We start from the raw sequence: 12,533 nt of genomic DNA, 5'->3' as shown, positions 1-12,533 counted from the left end.
TGTATAAAGGAATTTAAGAATCTTGAAGGAACGAAAACCTATATATCAAGCTTCTTATCTGTACTAGTAGCGCATGCAGTCATTGCAATAAACCAGTTATTACATGACAAAATATATATAAACATCATGTTCTAGTCTAAGAGAGACTATTTATGAAGCATAACATTATAACAAGGACCGAGGGGAACTGAGAAAATGCATGTTCAATTGTGTGAATTTATAGGAAGTATGGTCATCCTCGAATAGGTGGGACAAAGGTTTTGTTGATATAAAGCCACAGGCTTCCAGTACTTAAAACTAAAATCATATGCTAGGCGCTATATTTCTAGGCTAGCGTGCAGAGATGCCAAACCAACTTCAGCAAATAAAAAACAAGAATGGCAATGGAATAAATTATACTACATGATGGAAAAATAAACAATTCAAACTTAAGTCCTATGAAACAGATCTTAATTTCAATTTTTTATCTGATTGGATATGTGGTGTAGCTTTATATTCTTCTTTCCTAACATCCTCCCATTTGAACCAACTGGCACATAAGCTTCAGTATATATCTGATGATGCTTTGTCTTGGACACGAATATCTTGTATTTAACAGCATTTTCCAAGCAAACTCTCAAATCTATTGTCCCATTTGTAATTTCTTTCCAGAACTGTTTGTTAGCTTCCACTAGCACTTCATATGTCGTCGCATTCTTGTAGCCTTGGTAGAAGCCAGGCAATAACTTGGAGCCAATATGAGCATCACCATGAAATAAGGTAATGTAGATGTCCTTGTAGTAGATGCCCACCCTTTTGTTGGGGTTTGAGAATATCAAATCCAAGAGAATAGAGGGATCCCTTGTGTGATTTGAAGTAGAATTCATAGCAACCAAGGAGGAAACGTAGACATGTGATGTGGAATTCCTACCATGCAAGGCCGGAATGTGGACATTGGTGATTATGTAAATGGGACTCTTTGGAGCTAGAATCAGCCATATTACCACCGCGATCGATGTTAACAAGATTACAACCTCAAGTAGAAATAAAAATATAGAAACTTGACTGTTAGAGGTTTGTGGGAGAATAGGTTGAGATTTCGAAGTTTCTTCGAGATCAGACATATTGGAAAAAAGCTATTTTTCGAGGGATTGATCATTGAACATGCTGGGGTACGTGTTTCTTCGGATTATATAGAGGTTGCTTTAGGACTTAATTAGTTTGGTGAATCAACTTTTGTGAGAAAAGAGGGTTGAAATTTTGTGTTTTTCAGTGTCCAAAGGCTCTTTTTAGATGGTCATATACATAACTAAGATTTGGTAACAAAAATATTCTTATTCCAAAAGTACACTGGACCAAATATTAGTGATATTTTTTTTTTTTTTTTTTTTTTTTTGAGAACAAAGTAGTAGTGATTGAAACTCTTTTTTGCACAATGGTTTGCTGACTCGTTGTCCATTAATCATACAGACTCAAAGAATGCTTCTTTACACTTTTCTAAAACACTTTGGCGGTGGCTGTTTGGTGGAAAACCATACACTTTTTAAGACAATACAGTATAGCTAATGGATCGGCACGAAGAAATGTAGAAGATTTCTTAGCACTGAAGTCCTCTTGATACCAATACCATTCCAGGATTCTTACAATAAGTTACAAAAAAATGCCATGCTTTTTTTATTAGTGCATAGTCGAGAAAGATGAAAAGGCATATATGAAAGGGATTACCAGTTGCTTTTAGTTCTTTTTAAGAAGCTGTGTAGTTAAGAAATGTAAAGCCATTAGGCATCACCGATCAGATCAGTACATGTAACCTAGGGGCTGTCTTTCTTCTCAAGCAAACCTTGACCTTGCACAAAAGCTAGCTAGAACGTTGATGTATGAATGACTCTTTCTAAGATATACGTCTTTCCCATGATATTGGTACTTCCACAGTTTAACATCTTTTCAATAAGACAACTATTTAACTATTATCTTCTTTATCTACTTGTATATTGCAAAAAAAGAGTCTTGGGCACACAAATTTAAAAAATTTAGTTGGATTCTTTAATTTTAAAAAAAAAAAAAAAAAAAAAAAAAAAAGACCAAAACTTATCATGAACCGAAGGTATTAATTAATTGAATAAAATTTAAATTTAAAAGATGCAATTGAACGAAAGCAAAATTAAAAAATTGAATTCAATTTTGGCCAAAGTGAGAGGAAATTATTTGCAATTTAGCCTTTTATTTTTCTATATCAAATCAGTAGGCCACTTTCTCCTCAATATTCTTATTATTTTATTAAATTTTGGAACTTTTAAGAGTAGTATTGTATTTCCTTGTTCTATAGCTTTTTTTTATCATTTTAGTCAAAATTAAGTTGCTATATGATAGGATATTCATGAAGATCTATGTTCTGAATATTTTTGCTTAGGAATTAAGTTTGCCGCTAAAGTTTGCAAAACCAAGAAACTGAAATCAATAAATTTTCATTCTTTAGTTTTTAATTTTTCTAGTGGATTCAAAAGATGTCTTAGGCTCTATCTTGTCACCATGCATATTGCATACGCTTTCATGCTTTCATGCATGTTACATCAAGTGATATACTATTCACCTTAAGAGCTAACTAGTGAATTACTGCACGGCATGTTTGTGTGGAGTTTGTGATGTGCCATTATATTAGTATCATTTTTCCTCTCCCTTATGTGCATGTGTTTGTTTTTCAAAAAAAAAAAAAAAAAAAAGTGATAAAGCCTTAACTATCTTAGTTTGGTGGCCAAATGAGGAAACTAATGGCAACCATCCTATTTATGATAATCAATGGATGAGGGCCATATGGGCTACTATGAAAGTTTAGGACATAGAATTACGATCCTGTAAACAATAATTGCAGTTAATCCAATAGCTAGGTAGGGTCTTTTTTATACATATAAATAATGTTATCTTAAAATTATTTGGTAAAGTAACACTATTTTAACTTTTATATATAGGACTCTTCTTTTGAAAAGATGAGTTCAGAAAAAGTCTATTTTGTAAAATAATTTTACTAACATTGCTATTTACCAAAGCAAAGGGCAAAAAGCTTTTATATATATATATATATATATATATATATATATATATATATATAAAAGATTTCATTGAAAGAAAGGTTGGACTTGTGTCCAATGGCTAGTTCCACTTGACACATTGAGATGCGAACACATATTTGCATCCTAGCGTGTCTAATGGAATTGGCCACTAAACACAAGCTTCACTCTTAAATGAATTATATTAATTTGCAGGAAAAAAAAAAACATTTATTATTAAGAGATTTGTGAAGGGGGAGAAGTAAAAATTATGTCAAATAAATTGGAGATTGAATTTGAAGCTAGAGAATCAGAATGGTGGAATGAGGTACCAAATGGCAGAGTATACCAAGATAAGCATTAAATAAATTCTTAAGCTGAAAATGGAAAAGATTTTCGTTGATTTCTTTTCTCCTCAATAATGATATTACAAATCAAATAATTTGAAACCAATCCTCAAAGAATGTACACCAAGTTAAGCAATTGTACACTTTAGGTTACTAAGCAAACCCAATCCCAATAACCAAAACCAAAAGAAACATAAAAAGAATTGCAACATAATACATCATACATCAAGTGAAATAAACAGGGCATCTCTTGTCTTTATAAATTGGCAACATCACACCATCTGGGCCCACCGAAACTTCACAGTTGGCATGCATCCGATGGGGCCTGCTATGCCACTTGGAGATCTGAAATCGGATGATCGAGATTATTTCTAGTCGAAACACAACCGCTCCAGCCATACGACGTTCATTCATTATCTCCGTCCAACGTTGACTGTTCTCTTTTAACGTTGTCACAGTGATTGTGTCTCCCACTGCTGTTGTATTCTTCGGCCCCTGATAAAACGGAAAAAGTAACGGTTTTGACCCGATACTCTGATCCTTGTAAAAAACCGACCCGTCCATTGAATCATAATGGACCCCAATGTTATGGTTTGCATTTCGGGCCGATGCATTAAATTGAATCTGGGTAATGTCAGTACCTTGGCCCAAGCCCACAACTCCTAATTCATGGATATGAAACCTTGGACGGTGTGGACGTAAACTAAGCCATAGTATGAAAGAGATCAAACCAACAACTAGCACAAGTGTCAAGAAAATGGCACATATCAACTTGCACAGTCGGGAGGTGAAGCTATCATGGACCCGGTGGGCGATTTGCCGGACAGAGTGGTGGCGTTTTATGGGCCGGGGAACCGGGCTGGACCGGGTTGGTAATCCGCCGGGGGAGTACATTTTTTTGGGAGCAAGAAATTGGAGGGGAATTCAGGGAAATGTTGATGAACAGATGTCTTGGTTAGGGTATTTATGTAGAAAGGTGGTGAGGAAAAGAAAGGAATGTAGGAGAATTTTGGTTCTTTTGCATGGAGAAAGGAAGGAATAAGGTCCTTGTTTTAACCATGGGTCAGCTCAACGTTTGCCATATGATCCTTTGCCTTTTAAAAGTGCACTTGAGAGAACTACACTTTTTGGGCTGTCATAATTAGCTTCATCTTGTGTTGTGAAGCCCAAGGTAGCATAAATTGTGATAAAAATTAATGTGGGATAAACATATTTCATCCATATATGCTTTGGGTCGAGATTTAATTATTTGAGAAAGACCAACTTTAAATTGCTTTATTCACTAAGAAAAAAAATCTCAAAAAAAAAAAAAAAAAAAAAAACTATGAAAAGTAGATATAGAAACAAAGTAGCAATCATATCACAATCTTAATATATTAAATTCTTCAATTACAGATATAATTAAACCTTTCCATCAATATATATATTTATATATAAAATTAAACCTCATAAGGATAACCATCAAAAAAAAATTTTAGATCACAAATTGAATCGACTTCAGGCCATGTTATAGCCCACGTGTGGGTAAAGTATAATTAATCTTCATCTTAAGATTAAGCGTCTGTTTGCCTTCAAATTTTTTCTTAAGTTTTTAGCACATTTTCAAAAAAAAAAAAAAAAAAAGCTGATATTAATGGTACACTTATACTACGTGCTTAGAAATAAGTTGCATTATTCTATTATAAGTTATCACACTTTTGAATGATAAATTTTGTAAAGGAAGAACGTTAAGCAATATTAGCCTTGTCTTTTTCAAAAATAATGCAGCCTTTATAAAGGTTTCCTACAGCGTGTGGAAAGTATATATACGAATACTAACGGAAATATGTTTCGTGAACTTGAGTCCATTCTCCAATGTTATGTGTACTTCAAAATATTCCGATTTATAATGTTTTATTTATACATTTTCTCGTTGCTTTTGCATATACCCCTGAAAAATGCTTCTACTTATTTTTTAAGGCTAAGAAACTGGTTTTGAAAAATGCAATATATCACAAAGAAGTTTGGTATCAAATGTCACCAACGTAGGTGACTTGAGTAAAAGAATTTTAAAAAGAATGAAAAGATCTATATACTATCTATAAGAAAATTCTCTTCTTTCCACTTGACTTTTATATGATTTAAAAATACCTCTAAACCCTACGTTTAATAGGATAAAACTTGAGGATAATCTAGTAAAAATATATCTGCAATTCCACATGCCTACAAAATAGAACATTCTCTTACTAATCTGTCTTCAAAGCAAACTTATCCAAAAAAAAAAAACTTCTCTATCCACTTAGATATTTCCACCACGTTCCAACTTTTTTATTTTATTTTTTACTTTACGAAGAATATATCAGCCATTTCTTTTATGTACACTGATCCCCCCCCCCCCCCCACCCCCAAAAAAAAAAAAAAAAAAAAAAAAAGAAAAGAAAAAGAGAAATGATAAAGATGATAAAAAAAGTCTCTTTGAAAGTCTTAAAAAAGTAAGTAGGCAAAAATGAAAAAATAATTTTACTCTCCCACTTAGGTGAGAAAATTCCTACACTAATGGAGATGTGAGTGCCAAGAAACTTGTGGTAGTTTTATTTTGATATCATGAATCTACAGTCTTCATGTGCCTAGATCTAGTACACCTTTCAATACTATCCTACTCGTTTCACCATGTTGTGCTTAACAAAAAAGACTTATTTCAATTCGATCAAGAACAAGAGTTCACTGAAATACTTGATCCAAAAATAGCGGCAGATATAAATGTAAATCAGCCTAAATGTGCGAGTGTGTATGTTTTTTTAGTACCAAAAAAAAGAAAAAAAAGAAAAAAAAAGAAAGAAGGTTAGAAGAGGGTGACCAATGTAGTTTCCTTACCTAGTTAGGCGTAAAATATAAAGAATGCTAACATGTCGCTAGTATGAGAGAGGTGATTTGAACCCAAGATGCTCTCCATATTAGAGTCTCAGGGTGTGTTTAAATACCGCTTATTTGCTGAAAACATTGCAGTAAAATAATCTTAAAATGACAAAACACTATTGCTGAAACCTGTTTCCGTCTTTTCACTTTATGGCTGGTCTATGAACAGTACCCCTCCCAAACGCAAAGCGCACAAACCACAACTCCCAAACACACGCTCACTGGCCCAAGGCTCGAGCCACTAATCGTATGTGTTGGTAGCCCAGTTAGAGATAACCATAACTCTAAGGTTTAGTTAGTACAAGAGAGGCTTTGCCCATTCTAAAGCTTACTTGGGAACTAGTTTGCGTGTTTAAAAAGAGTCTTAGATTAGGGGATCCTGTTAGGTATTTAGTCTTAAACTATTCCACAAGTACCAAATTTGTTGAGGGTGTTCTGGATCAAGTGACCTTGAAAAACAAACAAATAAATGAATAATAATAAAATCGGCTGGCCGTTGATAATAGATATTGTTCTCTTTATCATTATTTTGCTTTGCCAGCAATTAACTGAATCAGAATCAGCCATGCATGTGCTTTGCCAATGAAAAATGTAGAAGACTAAACAATCTAAAAAAGTAGCTATAGATATACAATTTTATTAATGCGTTATTGACATTAGTTAAGCCTAGCTAATCATGTATAATAAAATATTTTGAGTAATAAGTAGGTACGAAGTTTTGTATTTAAAATAATAATTAATTAATCATGTTGAAGCAGAGTCGGTATATATATACAAACCCGAGGAATAATTTTTAGATTGTGAACTTATTATGTGCTTATGACTTCATTTTCCTGTGATTCCGTGAGACATTGTTTTAGGACAAAATTATAGAAACCAGTTTTCATTAATTTTTTTTTTTTTTTAAAGAAATTCAAATCATTATATATAAAATTGGGATTAAGACAGTCACATGCATGGATCTAAAATTGGACCGGGAGGCTGTTCTGATTTAGCGCCAGAATATCATGCAGCTATCATGATTCATGAACTAACAATTAATACTTCATTCTATATATATATATATATATATATATATATATATATATACACATATATATTTTTTTTGACCTAATTCATTAAAAAAAATTATTCGCTTACTTCAGCCTAAAGAGACAATGTCAGAGCTTATCTGGTTGGATTTTCTTATTTGGTGAAATGGAATAATTCAATATGAGGTGGCACTATGTACATCGCTGAAAATTAATTCCTAGCTATAAATGGATGCAGTTTAATTCTTAAGAAATGGAGAGGTCTTCTCTAATGAAATTTCTTATTCGACAAAAATGTTAAATTGTAGAGAAATTTCTTCCCTAGATGTAAGAAATGTGTTTGGGGGAGTCATGGACTAGAACATTAGGACCTTGCTGTTCCTAAGTCGTGTGAGGAAACTTATTCAGCTTATTTTCGCAAATTAAGTACACATTTGGAATACTGGATGGAGACTGTAATAAGAATAATAATTTTTATTACTAAAAATGAAAGATATTGTAATGAAATAAGTAATACCTATTCATATGCATAAGTTTAGTTATAGAATTGTTATATCTACTAATATAGTGCACATGAAAAGTTTGTATTTTCAAAAATAATAATCTTAAAAATTGTTTCAATTACTAAAAAAATAACTATATATTATACTATTTTTAGAAATAAATAATTTATACATCAAAATATTATAAGGTTAATCAAAATTCAAATATTTTCATTTCAAATGTATATATATATTGCTAGTCGTCGACCCGTGCGATGCACGGGAATAACTACTAAATGAGTTTTAGAAAAAAAAAAAAACCATAATTTTTTATTTTAAGTAGTAAGCAAAAATGTACGATTTTTTTTTAAAAAAAAAATGATATTGAAAGAAATAGTATAAATTTATTTGCTTTTTTCAGTTAGGTTGAAGAAAGCAATGTTATTTTATTTATTAGTTTTTTATAGTAAATAATAATAGATAAAATGTTGAAATGTCATAATCCTTCAAATTAGATATATTAAAAGATGTCTATTGAAAAATCAAAACCCTTCAAATTAGATATATTAAAAGGTGCCTATTGAAAAGTCACAATCCTTCAAATTAAATATATATTAAAAAATGCCTATTGAAATGTTACAATATTTCATATTGGATATACCAAAAGATGCCTATTGAAATGTTATAACTCTTCATGTTTGCTTTCTTCAGTTAGGTTGAAGAAAGCAATGTTATTTTATTTATTAGTTTTTTATAGTAAATAGTAATAGATAAAATGTTGAAATGTCATAATCCTTCAAATTAGATATACTAAAAGGTGTCTATTGAAAAATCAAAACCCTTCAAATTAGATATATTAAAAGGTGCCTATTGAAAAGTCACAATCCTTCAAATTAAATATATATTAAAAAGTGCCTATTGAAATGTTATAACTCTTCATATTGGATATACCAAAAGGTACATATTGAAATGTTATAATCCTTTATTTGGAATATATATTAAAGATAGTTATTGACCGAAAATGTGCTTATTAACTAAAAAATGTGTTTATTGCATGAAAATATTCCTATTGACTGAAAAGGTACTTATTGAATGAAAAAATGATTATTGGCCGAAAATTTGCATATTGAATGAAAACATGTCTATTGAAGAGTCATAATCCTTTGGGTATAAATAGTGGTTCATATTCATTTAATAACTTCTTCTCAAATTCTTCTCTTTCATCTTTCATAGAAACACAAAAAACCTGTGTCTTCTCTAAAATTCCTATTTGTAAAACCTAATAAACTTTGTTTTGTGTTTCTACAAAAAAGGAGTGGTCATCAATATCTCCAACCAAGATAATCTATATTGATTCATTCATAAACTCAACAGGTATATAATAGCCATTTGTAATACACGAGTATTTAAGCACTTGAATAAAATATAAAATATAATATAACCATGGCCAAGAAACTCATCTATTCCTGAACATGTTAAAAAAAAATATAATATACAATAATCAAAAGACAATCTACCTGCATATTCATAACAATAAAAAAAAAAAAAAAAAAAAAAAAAAAAATTAGTTCTAAAAGTTATTAATGGTTACTAACCAAGGAAATCTTCGAAGCAGTGCAAATTTCCAAAGCAAATCATCGTCGCAAACGGATATCATACACAAGAGCCAAACTGAAATCATAATACCATGCATAATTCACAAATCCTCTCACAGAATCAAACGAAACACCAACGATTGATTCAAATGATTTAAAACACACGCAAAATTTTTTCCAATCATCACAAAATTAAATTATGAACAGGTGATATATATAAATCTTATGTGAAATGGTAAATAGATATTGAAACTTAGTGGACAAAATGAAAAGGTATAATTGTTTGGTATTTTTAAATATATACGTGGCATTTGAAACTGAATAAGCAAACCACCAAAAAAATACAATTGTTTAGTGGTTTAAAAAGAACGTGGCAGTAAATTATGTAACCAAGTGGCATAATGAAGAATGGTTAACAAAAAGTCAAATGTTTCGGCTATTAGTTATTATATAGATATATAACCATTTCATTACAGGATGTGTTACACCATATCAAATATGACCTAAACATATTTGTAGTCGGTACAAATGCAGAGATTTCAAATGAAAATGGATAAGTTCACGACTCATTCCCCTAAAAGACGCTCAAAATAATTAACATTCACCAAACAATCTATTAATTAATAAAGCTCATATGACATTGACCAACCCTGTTTATTCAAAAGTACATGACGGTCCTAGCTAGGTGTTTTCATGTTCTTGATATATATATATATATATATATTTATATATATTCATTAAGACAATTTTAACCGCTAATTTATGTCTAAAGAAACAACGGTAGTGGTTATCTGGTTGGGCTTTTTTATTTACTTGAATGGAATTTTAAACTATATATATCACAAATTATAAACCCTTAGATGCCTGAAAACTAAACCATGATTATAAAATGGATACGAGTCCATTTCTATTGTAATTGAAAGGGTTCTAATCCACAACTTGTATCTTTATCTTCTCTAAAGAAATTACTTATTGATCACCAAATAAATAAATAAACTTTTTAGCTCAACCACGCAGATTAAACATATTTGTTGTCAGTTCAAATGCAGTTAATCAGACAAAAGTTGATAAATTTACGTCCCCACTCCCCTTCTTCAAATTAAATTTATTATCCAAAAATAAATAAAATTGGGCAGTTAGATTCAAAGAGTTCTTATTATACAGTTGAATTTATTTAGGCATAAAATTGGTAAATAATGCATGAAGAATCTTGTGACTTTTTGTGCCCACAAGCAATGGCCAAGTTGAAAAACCCACATGAGAAAAAAGGCTATACACAAATTTGAAGACTTCAAAAACCAATCAAAAAAGAAATTTTATTCTGAAATTTAATTTTGGAATGACCAAACAATAATAATAAAGCTCATATAACATTGAGCAACCCAAGTTTATTTAAAATTACAACCGTGACAATGCAGGAAACTTCTTGCAATTCTGCTCCTAGCTAGGTATAATTTCCTAGTCCTTAATTAGTTCACCCTGCTGCATTGTTTCCTGATTTCACCAGCATTTCCTGTGAGAACTCCAATCCGACCCATATTCACCATTGATACTCCAAAGTCTTTGAAGAAAGTAGATCCATGAGTAGTGGCTTGAAGTTTGACATATGCTTTTGTCTCAGGATCATTAAGAAGAGCTGAATCTGATTGGAAGAGACCCCTTCTCTTAGCCACAAGAGTGTAGTAATCTTCATCAAATGTCTTGAAGCTTCCTGGATCCATTTCTACCAGTGTAGTCACATCGTTTGGCTTGCATCTGCTCTTCAATCTTAAAACATAGTTGGGATCCAATGTAGGATCGGCATCGCCCACGATGCCCTTTCCGGTGAAGTTGTAAAGACGGTTAGTGAAGGAAGAGCAGTGAGAAGTCCCAATTGTGTGTCCACCTGAATTAATAACAAAACAACTAATTAAATTAGTCGCATTTCTAAGTAAATATACACTTTTTTTTTACTAAAAACTATAATTTTTCACAATAAAATTAACAATAATAATATTGCTTGGTGTTTAAGTACCTGATAACACTACTAGGTCTTTTACACTTAGACCCTTTTGTAGGAAATCATTTTTCAATGTAGTAATGTTAGTAAATGGCGGAATTAGATTTAGCAGGGCCTCTGTCAAGTTTGAGATTCTTCCATCTCTTCTTCCAGTTTCAACTTCCCAGGATGGTCCCTTACTCTGAAAGAATTATAAATTCCATATAATTATATATTATGTTACAAGAAACACTAAATTTATTATCAAATTAATTGGAAGGATAATTTTTTTTATTACCGCGGCAACCACATCCCTAGCTACTAAAGCCACGATGTCTGCACATGAAACTACATCAGGGCATGCCTTTTCTATTGCAGACTTGACTCTATCGATAATTTGAAATCCCCGAAGGCTAAGATTTGGAACTGCGTCTTTTTCAGCTTGTTTTGTTGAAGAATTCAAAAGCACAGAGCCTTCACAACCCTATAGACAAAGCCATTAGTGTTAAAATAAAATAAAATTCTGCGAGGGCAAACAAAATGCTACAAAATAAATATGAGACATTCAGTAACGTACCCTAACGAAACAATCGTGGAAGTGCATTCTCAGCAAAGGGCCAGCAAGTGAAGGTGCTTCTGATATAGTTTGAGCTATAACCTTTTTAACAATGATCTCGGCTTCTGGGCATGTCTTTGCATAAAAACCTACTTTTAGTCCCTGCGCATTTGCGGTGTCTAGGATAAAAAATACAAACACGAAACAGAGAAAGAAAGAAGTGAAAAGATTTGATGTAGCCATATCGTGAAGAGAAAGCTGATAATGTTTAGTTTTGGTTCAGAGATACTGTGCAACGTATGTGCGATTTTATATCGAACCTAAACCAGTAGATTTCGAGGAAATGCTGTCATCACATGGCAATTTGCTGACTGAATTTAAAAAACGAAGGAATAAGTCTATGATTCAATAATTTTATGATTTCTTTTTCATTGAGCTATAGCTGTTGAGGTGGCTGCACTCAATAACCAATTGTTGAAGTCATAAAAAATTATGATCGGTGTGTTAGGTGTGATAGCTCAACAATGTAAAACACTATAACTTAATTGGACCCCCAATTTTAAATTTATGGTTCAATTGTTTTTGCTCTACTTAATTAAGCATGGAATAAGAGTAAATGAAGCGTG

The 12,533-nt window shown here is 31.7% G+C and overlaps 3 protein-coding genes across 3 annotated transcripts; all 3 read right to left on the bottom strand.

The window, feature by feature from the left end:
* Positions 1 to 455: 455 nt before the first annotated feature.
* LOC126728743 (protein NDR1-like) lies at positions 456 to 1,103 on the bottom strand. Its single transcript, XM_050434529.1, has one exon. The coding sequence runs from the start codon at positions 1,101 to 1,103 to the stop codon at positions 456 to 458; it is 648 nt and encodes a 215-aa protein (XP_050290486.1).
* A 2,298-nt stretch (positions 1,104 to 3,401) lies between these two features.
* LOC126727197 (NDR1/HIN1-like protein 26) lies at positions 3,402 to 4,401 on the bottom strand. Its single transcript, XM_050432751.1, has one exon. The coding sequence runs from the start codon at positions 4,262 to 4,264 to the stop codon at positions 3,596 to 3,598; it is 669 nt and encodes a 222-aa protein (XP_050288708.1). The 5' UTR covers positions 4,265 to 4,401; the 3' UTR covers positions 3,402 to 3,595.
* A 6,262-nt stretch (positions 4,402 to 10,663) lies between these two features.
* Positions 10,664 to 12,195, bottom strand: LOC126727195 (peroxidase 27-like). Its single transcript, XM_050432748.1, has 4 exons — positions 11,929 to 12,195; positions 11,650 to 11,835; positions 11,388 to 11,553; positions 10,664 to 11,258 (listed from the first exon to the last, which is right to left on the bottom strand). The coding sequence occupies exons 1-4, from the start codon at positions 12,148 to 12,150 to the stop codon at positions 10,843 to 10,845; spliced, it is 990 nt and encodes a 329-aa protein (XP_050288705.1). The 5' UTR covers positions 12,151 to 12,195; the 3' UTR covers positions 10,664 to 10,842.
* Between the last annotated feature and the right edge of the window lie 338 nt (positions 12,196 to 12,533).

This window comes from Quercus robur, chromosome 5 (assembly GCF_932294415.1).
Source record: "Quercus robur chromosome 5, dhQueRobu3.1, whole genome shotgun sequence".
Lineage (NCBI taxonomy): Eukaryota > Viridiplantae > Streptophyta > Magnoliopsida > Fagales > Fagaceae > Quercus > Quercus robur.
The sequence above is the reverse complement of the archived record's forward strand: the minus strand, read 5'-3'. Positions and strand labels throughout refer to the sequence as shown.

What these genes read in the sequence shown, in the direction of transcription:
- LOC126728743 (XM_050434529.1), bottom strand. Translation starts at nt 1,103, where the DNA reads ATGTCTGATCTCGAAGAAACTTCGAAATCTCAACCTATTCTCCCACAA.
- LOC126727195 (XM_050432748.1), bottom strand. Translation starts at nt 12,150, where the DNA reads ATGGCTACATCAAATCTTTTCACTTCTTTCTTTCTCTGTTTCGTGTTT. An exon ending in TCCACGATTGTTTCGTTAGG is followed by an intron (nt 11,836 to 11,928) that starts GTACGTTACTGA and finishes CTTTGTCTATAG; the next exon opens with GGTTGTGAAGGCTCTGTGCT. An exon ending in CTAGGGATGTGGTTGCCGCG is followed by an intron (nt 11,554 to 11,649) that starts GTAATAAAAAAA and finishes TAATTCTTTCAG; the next exon opens with AGTAAGGGACCATCCTGGGA.
- LOC126727197 (XM_050432751.1), bottom strand. Translation starts at nt 4,264, where the DNA reads ATGTACTCCCCCGGCGGATTACCAACCCGGTCCAGCCCGGTTCCCCGG.